General features: G+C 41.3%; 1 protein-coding gene across 1 annotated transcript; it reads right to left on the bottom strand.

Annotated features, from left to right (window-relative positions):
• Positions 1 to 2,890: 2,890 nt before the first annotated feature.
• LOC112783589 (uncharacterized) lies at positions 2,891 to 3,720 on the bottom strand. Its single transcript, XM_025826596.1, has 2 exons — positions 3,352 to 3,720; positions 2,891 to 3,172 (listed from the first exon to the last, which is right to left on the bottom strand). The coding sequence occupies exons 1-2, from the start codon at positions 3,718 to 3,720 to the stop codon at positions 2,891 to 2,893; spliced, it is 651 nt and encodes a 216-aa protein (XP_025682381.1).
• Positions 3,721 to 13,324: the final 9,604 nt, after the last annotated feature.

Here is a 13,324-nt window from a genome sequence, read left to right as displayed (position 1 = left end):
ACTGGAGAACCCTTTTAAGAATCTCCCATTCGAATCTCTGAAGACACCGCCACAAGCAGCATTGTTAGTATGTCCAAACCAGGAACCGTCGACATTAACTTTAATGTACCCTTCGTCAGGTCGAGACCAACTTATAAGAGAGTCGCCAGCAGCTTGGAAATTATGCGGTTTCAAGTTGCTTCTAGCAATTCTGAAAAACTCTTTCGATCGCGCTCGAATCTGGTTAACGGCCGTTGTGACATGGACCGATTCTCCATTGAAAACAAGTTTATTTCTGAAGTACCATATAGACGACAACGCAACACCAAAGAGACAATTCCAACTATTATTGGCCATCAAGTTTTGAAATAACCACTCATTTAGATCTGTATTGAAGAAAAAATTCGTTCCATTAGGAGGATTAAGTCTTTGCCAGATGCTTTTAGCATAAGGGCAGTCCCGAAGTACATGAATGGCTGATTCTTCTTGGCATTGGCACCTTGGGCAAGAATCATCATTGGTCAAGTGCCTTCGCCTTCTCTCTGAGTTCGTAAAAATAGCATTATGAGTTACCAGCCATAGGAAAATTTTGACACGCTCAGGACCCTGCCAATTCCATACCAACCGGAAGTTCTTGTTTGGAGCCTGTTGGTCCTTCATGGTTAGCTGGTATGCTGACTTTGTACTGAAGGATCTGTCGGATGAAGGCCCCCATGCTAAGTGGTCAGCTTCCTTCTAAGGGGACGGGGGAGAAATAGCTACAATCTTCTTAGTGATCTCCTCTGGCAGCATCCTTTGAAGTTTTTCCATATCCCATTGCCCTGAAATATCAAGAAAATCCATCAGCATCTCAGAGAAATTAAGACTATTACTTACCTGGTTTGTGGATTCACTTAGGCGGCCTACACCTGGAACCCAGTAGTGATCCCAGAATCGAATTTGGGAACCATCGCCAACTCTCCAAATGCAGTTGCGTTCCACATTATCCAAAGAGGCACATATACCCTTCCAAAGATTGGAATTGCTTCGCCTTATAGCCACTTTGGGCATAGTGTCATTGCCACAGCCATATTTTGATCGGAGGACCCTGGCCCATAGATCATCCTTCCTTGCTACAAGTCCCCATCCAGCCTTCATCATAAAGGCTTTGTTCATGTGACCTGCATGCCTAATGCCTAACCCACCAGATTGTTTCGGCTCGCACAACTTCTTCCAATTAAGGAGGTGAACCTTTTTATTTTGGTCTGTGTCACCCCAAATAAAATTCCTGCAAATACGATCAATGGAATTACAAGTAGTAGTAGGTAATAATGCGGATTGCATATTATATAAAGGCATAGAAGAAATGACTGATTTCACTAGAGTTGTTCTTCCGGCCAAGGAGAGAGAAGAGGCTTTCCAGGAGTTCAATCTGGCATGGAGTTTGTTGATAATACCCTCAAAAGTATGCTTTGTTACTTTGGAATGAAGAATGGGAACTCCTAAATACTTTCCCAAATCATCTGTTCTGGCAAACTGCATGACATTACTAATCTCTGTTCTCACAGTGTGACCCACATTCCCGGAGAAAATGATTCTAGTTTTTTCTTTACTAACATTCTGGCCGGAGCTCTTACAGAAAGTTTCAAGGCACTTATTTATGATGTTGGCCTGGTTAACGCTGGCTTCTGCAAAGAGAATAATATCGTCCGCAAAACACAAATGAGAAATAGGCGGCCCATCCTTCTTTAGACGAATAGGCTTCCAAAAATTTTGCTCCACCGCAGTACTAATGAGTTGGGAAAGTTTTTCAATGCAAAGAACAAAAATATACAGAGAGATGAGATCTCTTTGTCTGATTCCTCTGGTTGGTGAGAATTCTTCCAGCTCCTCCCCATTCCACAGCACTCTCATTTTGGAAGTTGAGATACATGAGAGGGTTAAATTAATGAAGTTTTGGGGAAATCCAATGTCCATAAGGGTCTCCTTAATAAAGCTCCATTTGAGTCTGTCATAGGCTTTTTCAAGATAAATTTTAATGGCCATCCAACCCTTTCCCCCTTTTTTTGTCTCATGGAGTGTATGACTTCTTGTGTGATGATGATGTTATCAGAGCTCTGTCTTCCGGGAACAAAGCTGCACTGATTAGGCATAACCAACTTGTTCATGAAACTTCTCAACCTGTTAGCCAGGATTTTTGTAATCACCTTATAGAAAACATTGCAGAGGTTGATGGGTCTCAGTTGCTTTAGGTGTGTCACAGGTTCTGTTTTTGGGATAAGAGTAATAAGCGTCTCATTTATTACCTCTTTAACCTTATCTGGGTGCTGAAAAATATTTTTAGTCAGATTGCATATATCACTGCCAACTTTGTTCCACTGACTTTGGTAGAAGATAGCTTGAATACCGTCTCTGCCGAGGGCCTTCAAACTACCAATGTTGAACATCGCATCCTTAATCTCCTCATCTGTCACATTGCGGCCAAGGGTGTTGTTGTCTGAGCTATTCATAGTAGGAAACATGTTCTTCAAGATAAATGGAGTATGGTTTATGTTGTCTGTATAGAGATTTGAGAAAAAAGGAAGTGGCCATATGTTCAAGAGTAGCCTTATCAGTTATCCAATCACCGGTGTCATTTTGGAGGGAAACTATTTTATTTCTGCGTCTTCTAATCATAGTGGAGCCATGAAAGAATTTGGTGTTGCGGTCTCCAAAATTAATCCACTTACTTCTAGCTTTTTGGAACCAAAGTAATTTTTCTTGAAGGAGAGTCTGTTCATACTCCACCCAAAATTCTTTTTGAAGCTTATCTAGAAAAGAGTTATGAGAGTGTCCCAAACTAGAGTTTATTCCTTGGAGTCTTCTCAGAATTCTATGCTTTCGACTGAAGATGTCACTGAAAATCGACTTGTTCCACTCCTTGATCTTCTTCTTAAAGTTTCCTATTCCCTCTATTCTTCTCACTAACGGGAGAGAGTTGCAGGCAAATAGGAGAATGGTCTGACTTCAACATGGGCATATGTTTAACAAGAGCCTCTGGGAATGCAAGTTGCCATTCTAGGTTGCTAAGACCCCTGTCTAACCTCTCAGCAAGATTACCCCTCTTCCAAGTGTATGGACAGCCCACAAAACCCAAATCAATCAGGCCACAAGTTGCAACACAATCCTGAAACTCTTTACAGGCACCTTGGTTATTGCTCAGCGCCCCACCACTCTGCTCATGGTTGTGTAACATAGCATTAAAATCACCCACCAGACACCAGGGGAGGTTAACGTTAGCAGCATACGATTTAAGAGATTGCCATAGTATTCTTCTTGTTACCCGATGGGGCTACCATAAACAGCAGTAATGAGCCAAGGATTTGAGTTATTACTAGAGACTTTTAGGTGTACGAATTGTTTATCATGTTCCAGCACATCCACACTCCAGACAGAAGAGTCCCAGAGACACCATATTCCACCAGCATGACCCACTGCATCCATTACAAAGGAGCTATCAAAGCCTATCTTGCCCCTAATTTGGTTGCCTCGAGCGCCACTCACATGAGTTTCTAAGAGAAAGAACATATTGGCTCCATATTCATATCTCAGGTCACGAATAAGAGAGGGAAAGGCTTTACTGCCTACTCCCCTGCAGTTCCAGCTAATGATGTTCATCATAAGAACTAAAAAAGGAGGAGAAGCCAAAAGGCTAGAATTACCTACGGGCACGGGCTCCTGATAACGGACCCCCCTGGTCCTGAGAGGACGAGGCGTCCCCATTTCCACCACCACCGTTGGTGCACGAAATTGCAATCACACTTTTGCAACCCCGCACAACTAACCAGCAAGTGCACTGGGTCGTCCAAGTAATACCTTATGTGAGTAAGGGTCGATCCCACGGAGATTGTCGGCTTGAAGCAAGCTATGGTTATCTTGTAAATCTTAGTCAGGATATCAATAATTATCAGGGTTGATTGTGAAAAGTAAGAGAACATGAAATAAGTACTTGTTTTGCAGTAATGGAGAACAGGTTGAGGTTTTGGAGATGCTCCATCTTCTGAATCTCTGCTTTCCTACTGTCTTCTTCTTCAAACACGCAAGGCTCCTTCCATGGCAAGATGTATGCAAGGGTTTCACCGTTGTCAGTGGCTACCTCCCATCCTCTCAGTGGAAATGTTCAACGCACCCTGTCACGGCACGACTATCCATCTGTCGGTTCTCAATCAGGCCGGAATAGAATCCAGTGATTCTTTTGCGTCTGTCACTAACGCCCAGCCCTCAGGAGTTTGAAGCTCGTCACAGTCATTCAATCATTGAATCCTACTCAGAATACCACAGACAAGGTTTAGACCTTCCGGATTCTCTTGAATGCCGCCATCAATTCTAGCTTATACCACGAAGATTCTGGTTAAGGAATCCAAGAGATATCTACTCAATCTAAGGTAGAACGGAGGTGGTTGTCAGGCACACGTTCATGGTTGAGAATATGATGAGTGTCACGGATCATCACATTCATCCGGGTTAAGAGCAAGTGATATCTTAGAATGGAAGCAAACATGATTGAATGAAAAATAGTAGTAATTGCATTAATCCATCAAGACACAGCAGAGCTCCTCACCCCCAACCATGGGGTTTAGAGACTCATGCCGTGGAAGGTACACAAAGAAACGTGTAAAGTGTCATGAGGTACAGATACAATGTCAAAAGATCCTATTAATAGTGAACTAGTAACCTAGGGTATACAGAAATGAGTAAATGACGTAAAAATCCACTTTTGGGTCCACTTAGTGTGTGCTTGGGCTGAGCATTGAAGCTTTCATGTGTAGAGACTTTTTCTGGAGTTAAACGCCAGCTTTCATGCCAGTTTGGGCGTTTAACTCCAATTTTTATGCCAGTTCCAGCGTTAAACGCTGGGAATTCTAGAGCTGATTTGCAACGCCGGTTTGGGCCATGAAATCTCGGGCAAAGTATGGACTATTATACATTGCTGGAAAGCCCAGGATGTCTACTTTCCAACGCCATTGAGAGCACGCCAATTGGGCTTCTGTAGCTCCAGAAAATCCACTTCGAATGCAGGGAGGTCAGAATCCAACAGCATCTGCAGTCCTTTTCAGCCTCTGAATCAGATTTTTGCTCAGGACCCTCAATTTCAGCCAGAAAATACCTGAAATCACAGAAAAACACACAAACTCATAGTAAAGTCCAGAAAAGTGAATTTTAACTAAAAACTAATAAAAATATAATAAAAACTAACTAAACTATACTAAAAACATACTAAAAATAATGCCAAAAAGCGTATAAATTATCCACTCATCACAACACCAAACTTAAATTGTTGCTTGTCCCCAAGCAACTGAAAATCAAAATAGAATAAAAAGAAGAGAATATACTATAGACTCCAAAATATCAAAGAAACTTAGCTCCAATTAGATGAGCGGGACTAGTAGCTTTTTGCTTCTGAACAGTTTTGGCATCTCACTCTATCCTTTGAGGTTTAAAATGATTGGCATCCATAGGAACTCAGAACTCAGATAGTGTTATTGATTCTCCTAGTTAAGTATGATGATTCTTGAACATAGCTACTTTCTGAGTCTTGGCTGTGGCCCAAAGCACTCTGTCTTCCAGTATTACCACCGGATACATACATGCCACAGACACATAATTGGGTGAACCTTTTTAGATTGTGACTCAGCTTTGCTAGAGTCCCCAATTAGAGGTGTCCAGGGTTCTTAAGCACACTCTTTTTGCCTTGGATCACAACTTTATTTCTTTCTTTTTTTTTCATTTTTTTTATTCACTGCTTTTTCTTGCTTCAAGAATCAAATTGATGATTTTTCAGATCCTCAATAGCAGTTCTCCTTTTCCATCATTCTTTCAAGAGCCAACAATTTTAACATTCTTAAAACAACAAATTCAAAAGACATATGCACTGTTCAAGCATTCATTTAGAAAACAAAAAGTATTGTCACCACATCAAACTAATTCAACTAGTTTCAAAGATGAATTCAAAATCCTGTACTTCTTGTTCTTTTGTGATTAAAGCATTTTTCATTTAAGAGAGGTGATGGATTCATAGGACATTCATAGCTTTAAGGCATAGACACTAAGATACTAATGATCATGTAATAAGACACAAACATAGATAAACATAAGCATAAAAATTCGAAGAATAGAAAATAAAGAACAAGGAGATTAAAGAACGGGTCCACCTTAGTGATGGCGGCTTGTTCTTTCCTCTTGAAGATCTTATGGAGTGCTTGAGCTCCTCAATGTCTCTTCCTTGCCTTTGTTGCTCCTCTCTCATGATTCTATGATCTTCTTTAATTTCATGGAGGAGGATGGAATGTTCTTGGTGCTTCACCCTTAATTGTCCCATGTTGGAACTCAATTCTCCTAGGAAAGTATTGATTTGCTCCCAATAGTTTTGTGGAGGAAAGTGCATCCCTTGAGATGAATATCTCCATCTCCCATGGCTCGGAGGTGGAAGCTTTTGCCTTCCCTTTCCTCTTTCTAGAGGTTTCTCCGGCCTTAGGTGCCATAAATGATTATAGAGAAATAAAAAGCAACGCTTTTACCACACCAAACTTAGAAGGTTTGCTCGTCCTCGAGCAAAAGAAGAAAGAAGAGAGAGAGTGGTGGGGTAGGTGGGGATCCTGTGGGGTCCACAGATCCTGAGATGGCAAGGATAATTCATCCCTGCACCAAGTGGTGAGCAAAAATGCTCCTTCTGCCAATCCTGGCGTTAAACGCCGGGCTGGTGCCCATTTCTGGCGTTTAACGCCAGCTTGGTGCCCATTCCTGGCGTTTAACGCCAGTCTGGTGCCCCTTTCTGGCGTTAAACGCCCAGAATGGTGCCAGACTGGGCGTTAAACGCCCATCTGCTAGCCTTACTGGCGTTTAAACGCCAGCAGGATCTTCCTCCAGGGTGTGCTATTTTTATTTCTGTTTTTCTTTCTGTTTTTGCTTTTTCAATTGATTTTGTGACTTCTCATGATCATCAACCTACAGAAGACATAAAATAACAAAGGAAAAATAATAAATATAACATTGGGTTGCCTCCCAACAAGCGCTTCTTTAGTGTCAGTAGCTTGACAGTGAGCTCTCATGGGTCTCACAAATACTCAGAGCCATGTTGGAACTTCCCAACACCAAACTTAGAGTTTGACTGTGGGGGCTCTGTTTGACTCTGTTTTGAGAGAAGCTCTTCATGCTTCCTTTCCATGGTTACAGAAGGGGAACCTTGAGTCTTATAGTTTGCACTGTCTGTAAGCCACGGAGCTTCCAGAATAGCAGATAATTGCTCATCCGGAAAGGTTTCAGAGATCTCAGTAGGAGGGAGGGATGCTCCTGCTACTGGTTCTATCCGGGACAGGTGATCAGCTACTTGATTTTCTGTCCCTTTTCTGTCTCTTATTTCTATATCAAACTCTTGCAGAAGCAACACCCATCTTATGAGCCTGGGTTTTGAATCCTGCTTTGTGAGTAGATATTTAAGAGCAGCATGGTCAGTGTACACAATCACTTTTGATCCTACTAAATAAGATCTGAACTTGTCAATGGCATAAACCACTGCAAGTAACTCTTTTTCTGTGGTTGTGTAGTTCTTCTGTGCATCATTTAGAATACGGCTGCCATAATGAATGACGTGCAGAAGCTTACCATGCCTTTGTCCCAATACTGCACCAATGGCATGGTCACTGGCATCACACATTAGTTCAAATGGTAATGTCCAGTCTGGTGCAGAGATGACTGGTGCTGTGACCAGCTTAGCTTTCAGGGTCTCAAATGCCTGCAGACACTCCTTATCAAAGATAAATGGCGTGTCAGCAGCTAGCAGATTACTCAGAGGTTTTGCAATTTTTGAAAAATCTTTTATAAACCTTCTGTAGAATCCTGCATGCCCCAGAAAGCTTCTGATTGCCTTAACATTGGTAGGTGGTGGTAATTTTTCAATTACTTCAACTTTAGCTTGATCCACCTCTATTCCCTTGTTTGAAATTTTATGCCCAAGGACAACTCCTTCAGTCACCATAAAGTGACATTTTTCCCAGTTTAAAACTAGGTTGGTCTCTTGGCATCTTTTCAGAACAAGTGCTAGATGGTTAAGGCAGGAGCTGAATGAGTCTCCAAATACTGAAAAGTCATCCATGAAGACTTCCAGAAATTTTTCTACCATATCTGAGAAGATAGAGAGCATGCACCTCTGAAAGGTTGCAGGTGCATTGCACAGACCAAAAGGCATCCTCCTGTAGGCAAATACTCCAGAAGGACATGTAAATGCTGTTTTCTCTTGGTCCTGAGGATCTACTGTAATTTGGTTGTAACCTGAATAGCCATCCAAAAAACAGTAGTATTCATGACCTGCTAGTCTCTCTAGCTTCTGGTCTATGAATGGTAAAGGAAAATGATCCTTTCTGGTGACTGTATTGAGCCTTCTGTAGTCAATACACATGCGCCACCCTGTAACTATTCTTGTAGGAACTAGTTCATTCTTTTCATTATGAACCACTGTCATGCCTCCCTTCTTAGGGACAACGTGGACAGGGCTCACCCAGGGACTATCAGAAATAGGATAAATAATCCCAGCCTCTAGTAACTTAGTGACCTCTTTCTGCACCACCTCCTTCATGGCTGGATTTAGCCGCCTTTGTGGTTGAACCACTGGCTTAGCATCATCCTCCAATAGGATCTTGTGCATGCATCTTACTGGGCTAATACCCTTAAGATCACTTATGGACCACCCAAGAGCTGTCTTGTGTGTCCTTAGCACTTGAATTAGTGCTTCCTCTTCCTGTGGATTTAAAGCAGAGCTTATGATCACTGGAAAAGTGTCACCTTCTCCCAGAAATGCATATTTCAGGGATGGTGGTAGTGGCTTGAGCTCGGGTTTAGGAGGCTTATCTTCTTCCTGAGGAATTTTCAGAATTTCTTTTATTTCCTTTAGTTCCTCCAGATCAGGCTGAACATCTTTAAAGATGTCATCTAGCTCTGATTCAAGGCTTTCAGTCATATTGACCTCCTCCACCAAAGAGTCAATAATATCAGTGCTCATGCAGTCATTTGATGTGTCTGGATGCTGCATAGCTTTAACAACATTCAACTTGAACTCATCCTCATTGACTCTCAGGGTTAATTTCCCTTTTTGGACATCAATGAGGGTCCGTCCAGTTGCTAGGAAAGGTCTTCCTAGAATGAGAGTTGCACTCTTGTGCTCCTCCATTTCCAGTACTACAAAGTCAGTGGAAAAGGCAAATGCCCCAACCTTGACAATCATGTCCTCAATTATGCCTGATGGGTATTTAATGGAGCCATCAGCAAGTTGGAGACATATCCTGGTTGGTTTGACTTCTTCAGTCAAGCCAAGCTTTCTGATAGTGGATGCAGGTATTAGGTTGATACTTGCCCCAAGATCACATAGAGCTTTCTTGGTACAAGTACCCTCTAATGTGCATGGTATCATAAAGCTTCCAGGATCTTTAAGCTTCTCTGGTAAGCTCTTTAATATGACTGCACTGCATTCTTCAGTGAGAAAAACTTTTTCAGTTTCTCTCCAATCCTTCTTATGACTTAAGATCTCTTTCATGAACTTAGCATAAGAAGGTATTTGCTCAAGTGCCTCTGCAAACGGAATCTTTATTTCAAGAGTCCTTAGGTAGTCTGCAAAGCGGGCAAATTGCTTATCCTACTCCGCTTGGCGGAGTTTCTGAGGATAAGGCATCTTGGCTTTATATTCTTCAACCTTAGTTGCTGCAGGTTTATTCCTTACAGAAGTGGTTGGAGAAGCCTGCTTAAGGGGGTTGTTATCAGCACTTGCAAGTGTCTGACCCCTTTGTGGCGTTTGAACGCCAAGATTGGGTGCTTTTTGGGCGTTTAACGCCAGATTGCAACCCTTTTCTGGCGTTTGAACGCCAGAATCATTCCTCTCTGGGCTCTTACTGTCCTCAGAGGGATTTTGGGTAGTTGGTTGGTCATCCTCTGACAGTTGTTCCTTTCTTAGCTTTCTGCTGCTTTGAGTTGATACATTCAATGTCTTCCCACTCCTTAATTTAACAGCTTGGCATTCTTCTGTTATCTGTTTAGATAGTTGCTGTCTTGTCTGATTCAATTGTGCTTCCATATTCTTGTTAGAAATTTTAGTTTCTTGGAGCATCTCTTTAAATTCTGCTAACTGTTTTGTCATCAGGTGTAATTGCTGATTAAGCTCAACCATCTGTTCTTGAGGATTAGGATCAGTGGCTACTGCCATAACTTCTTCTTTTGTAGAGAATTCATTGCTAGAGTACAAATATTGATTTCTAGCAACAGTATCTATAAGCTCTTGAGCCTCTTCAATCGTCTTCCTCATATGTATAGATCCACCAGATGAGTGGTCTAGAGACATCTGAGCTTTTTCTGTAAGCCCATAGAGAAGATGTCTAACTGTACCCACTCTGAAAACATTTCAGAGGGGCATTTTCTTAGCATACCTCTATACCTCTCCCAGGCATTATAAAGGGATTCATTATCCTCTTGTTTAAAGCCTTGGATGTCCAGCCTTAGCTGTGTCATCCTTTTTGGAGGGTAAAATTGATTCAGGAATTTGTCTGATAACTGTTTCCATGTCTTTATGCTTGCTGTAGGTTGGTTATTCAACCACCTCTTGGCTTGATCTTTTACAGCAAATGGAAACAGTAACAGTCTGTAGACATCCTGATCCACCTCTTTATCATGTACTGTGTCAGCAATTTGTAAGAATTGTGCCAGAAACTCAGTAGGTTCTTCCTGTGGAAGACCGGAATACTGGAAATTTTGCTGCACCATGATAATGAGTTGAGGATTTAGCTCAAAGCTGCTTGCTTTAATGGGAGGTATACAGATGCTACTCCCATATGCAGCTGTAATGGGGTTAGCATATGACCTCAGAGTCCTTCTGGACTGTTCAATTCCACTTAGGTCCATGATGGAGAAAGGAAATATGATATGAATTCACAAGTAAAGTAATTTTTTTTAAAAATGACCGAAAATAATAAAATAAAACAAAAGGAAAATAAAATAAAATGTCGAAAACTAAAAGAAAAATAAAATCAAAGCAAATTGAAAACTAAATCAATCAACTAATTAAAAAAGATTTTGGAATTGGCAATTAAAAAGATATGATTGAAAATTATTTTGAAAAAGATTTGATTTTTTTTTGTTTGAAATGAGGAAAGAGAAAAACAACAAAATGACACCAAACTTAAAATTTTTAGAAAATCAAGCACTAATTTTCGAAAATTTTAAAGGAAAAACACAAAGAGGACACCAAACTTAGAAGTTTTAAGGATCAAAAAGGGACTAAGGACATGCAAATTCGAAAATTAAAAGAAAACAAAAGCATGCAATTGACACCAAACTTAAAATATGAAATTAAACTCAAATAAAAGACTCTAAACCAACAAAAATAAAACAGTCCTAATCTAAGCAACAAGATAAGCCGTCAGTTGTCCAAACTCGAATAATCCCCGGCAACGGCGCCAAAAACTTGGTGCACGAAATTGCAATCACACTTTTGCAACCCCGCACAACTAACCAGCAAGTGCACTGGGTCGTCCAAGTAATACCTTACGTGAGTAAGGGTCGATCCCACGGAGATTGTCGGCTTGAAGCAAGCTATGGTTATCTTGTAAATCTTAGTCAGGATATCAATAATTATCAGGGTTGATTGTGAAAAGTAAGAGAACATGAAATAAGTACTTGTTTTGCAGTAATGGAGAACAGGTTGAGGTTTTGGAGATGCTCCATCTTCTGAATCTCTGCTTTCCTACTGTCTTCTTCTTCAAACACGCAAGGCTCCTTCCATGGCAAGCTGTATGCAAGGGTTTCACCGTTGTCAGTGGCTACCTCCCATCCTCTCAGTGGAAATGTTCAACGCACCCTGTCACGGCACGGCTATCCATCTGTCGGTTCTCAATCAGGCCGGAATAGAATCCAGTGATTCTTTTGCGTCTGTCACTAACGCCCAGCCCTCAGGAGTTTGAAGCTCGTCACAGTCATTCAATCATTGAATCCTACTCAGAATACCACAGACAAGGTTTAGACCTTCCGGATTCTCTTGAATGCCGCCATCAATTCTAGCTTATACCACGAAGATTCTGGTTAAGGAATCCAAGAGATATCTACTCAATCTAAGGTAGAACGGAGGTGGTTGTCAGGCACACGTTCATGGTTGAGAATATGATGAGTGTCACGGATCATCACATTCATCCGGGTTAAGAGCAAGTGATATCTTAGAATGGAAGCAAGCATGATTGAATGAAAAATAGTAGTAATTGCATTAATCCATCAAGACACAGCAGAGCTCCTCACCCCCAACCATGGGGTTTAGAGACTCATGCCGTGGAAGGTACACAAAGAAACGTGTAAAGTGTCATGAGGTACAGATACAATGTCAAAAGATCCTATTAATAGTGAACTAGTAACCTAGGGTATACAGAAATGAGTAAATGACGTAAAAATCCACTTCTGGGTCCACTTAGTGTGTGCTTGGGCTGAGCATTGAAGCTTTCATGTGTAGAGACTTTTTCTGGAGTTAAACGCCAGCTTTCATGCCAGTTTGGGCGTTTAACTCCAATTTTTATGCCAGTTCCAGCGTTAAACGCTGGGAATTCTAGAGCTGATTTGCAACGCCGGTTTGGACCATCAAATCTCGGACAAAGTATGGACTATTATACATTGCTGGAAAGCCCAGGATGTCTACTTTCCAACGCCGTTGAGAGCGCGCCAATTGGGCTTCTGTAGCTCCAGAAAATCCACTTTGAGTGCAGGGAGGTCAGAATCCAACAGCATCTACAGTCCTTTTCAGCCTCTGAATCAGATTTTTGCTCAGGACCCTCAATTTCAGCCAGAAAATACCTGAAATCACAGAAAAACACACAAACTCATAGTAAAGTCCAGAAAAGTGAATTTTAACTAAAAACTAATAAAAATATAATAAAAACTAACTAAACTATACTAAAAACATACTAAAAACAATGCCAAAAAGCGTATAAATTATCCGCTCATCAACCGTCATCGGTCATGGTCACGTCAAGCTGCTTCCCTTGATTATCCCTGTGCTCTATATTACCCATACGAACATTTTTAGGATGCTGCTGCTTGTCTGGATTAAATAGCAGATTTTCTCTTACCATGTGTCCTTCCAGACTTATTCGATTTCCCTTCGAAGCCACGAAAGCTTCCCATTTGTCGTGCTCCATTCTTTTCATATATTCATTCACAACCATTTCCATACCTTCAAGCTCTGAATTTTTCTCCTTCCCTTTCATTGCTTTCGTAGCAATTTCTGAACCCTTAGGGTTAGAGAGACCTGGTGTTCTGGATTTGATCTTTCCATTGTTTTCTTTCCTGCCCGGTTCGACTAAGGATT

This window comes from Arachis hypogaea, chromosome 13, assembly GCF_003086295.3.
Source record: "Arachis hypogaea cultivar Tifrunner chromosome 13, arahy.Tifrunner.gnm2.J5K5, whole genome shotgun sequence".
NCBI classification, from domain to species: Eukaryota; Viridiplantae; Streptophyta; class Magnoliopsida; order Fabales; family Fabaceae; genus Arachis; species Arachis hypogaea.
This window is presented reverse-complemented; position numbering and strand designations above follow the sequence as displayed.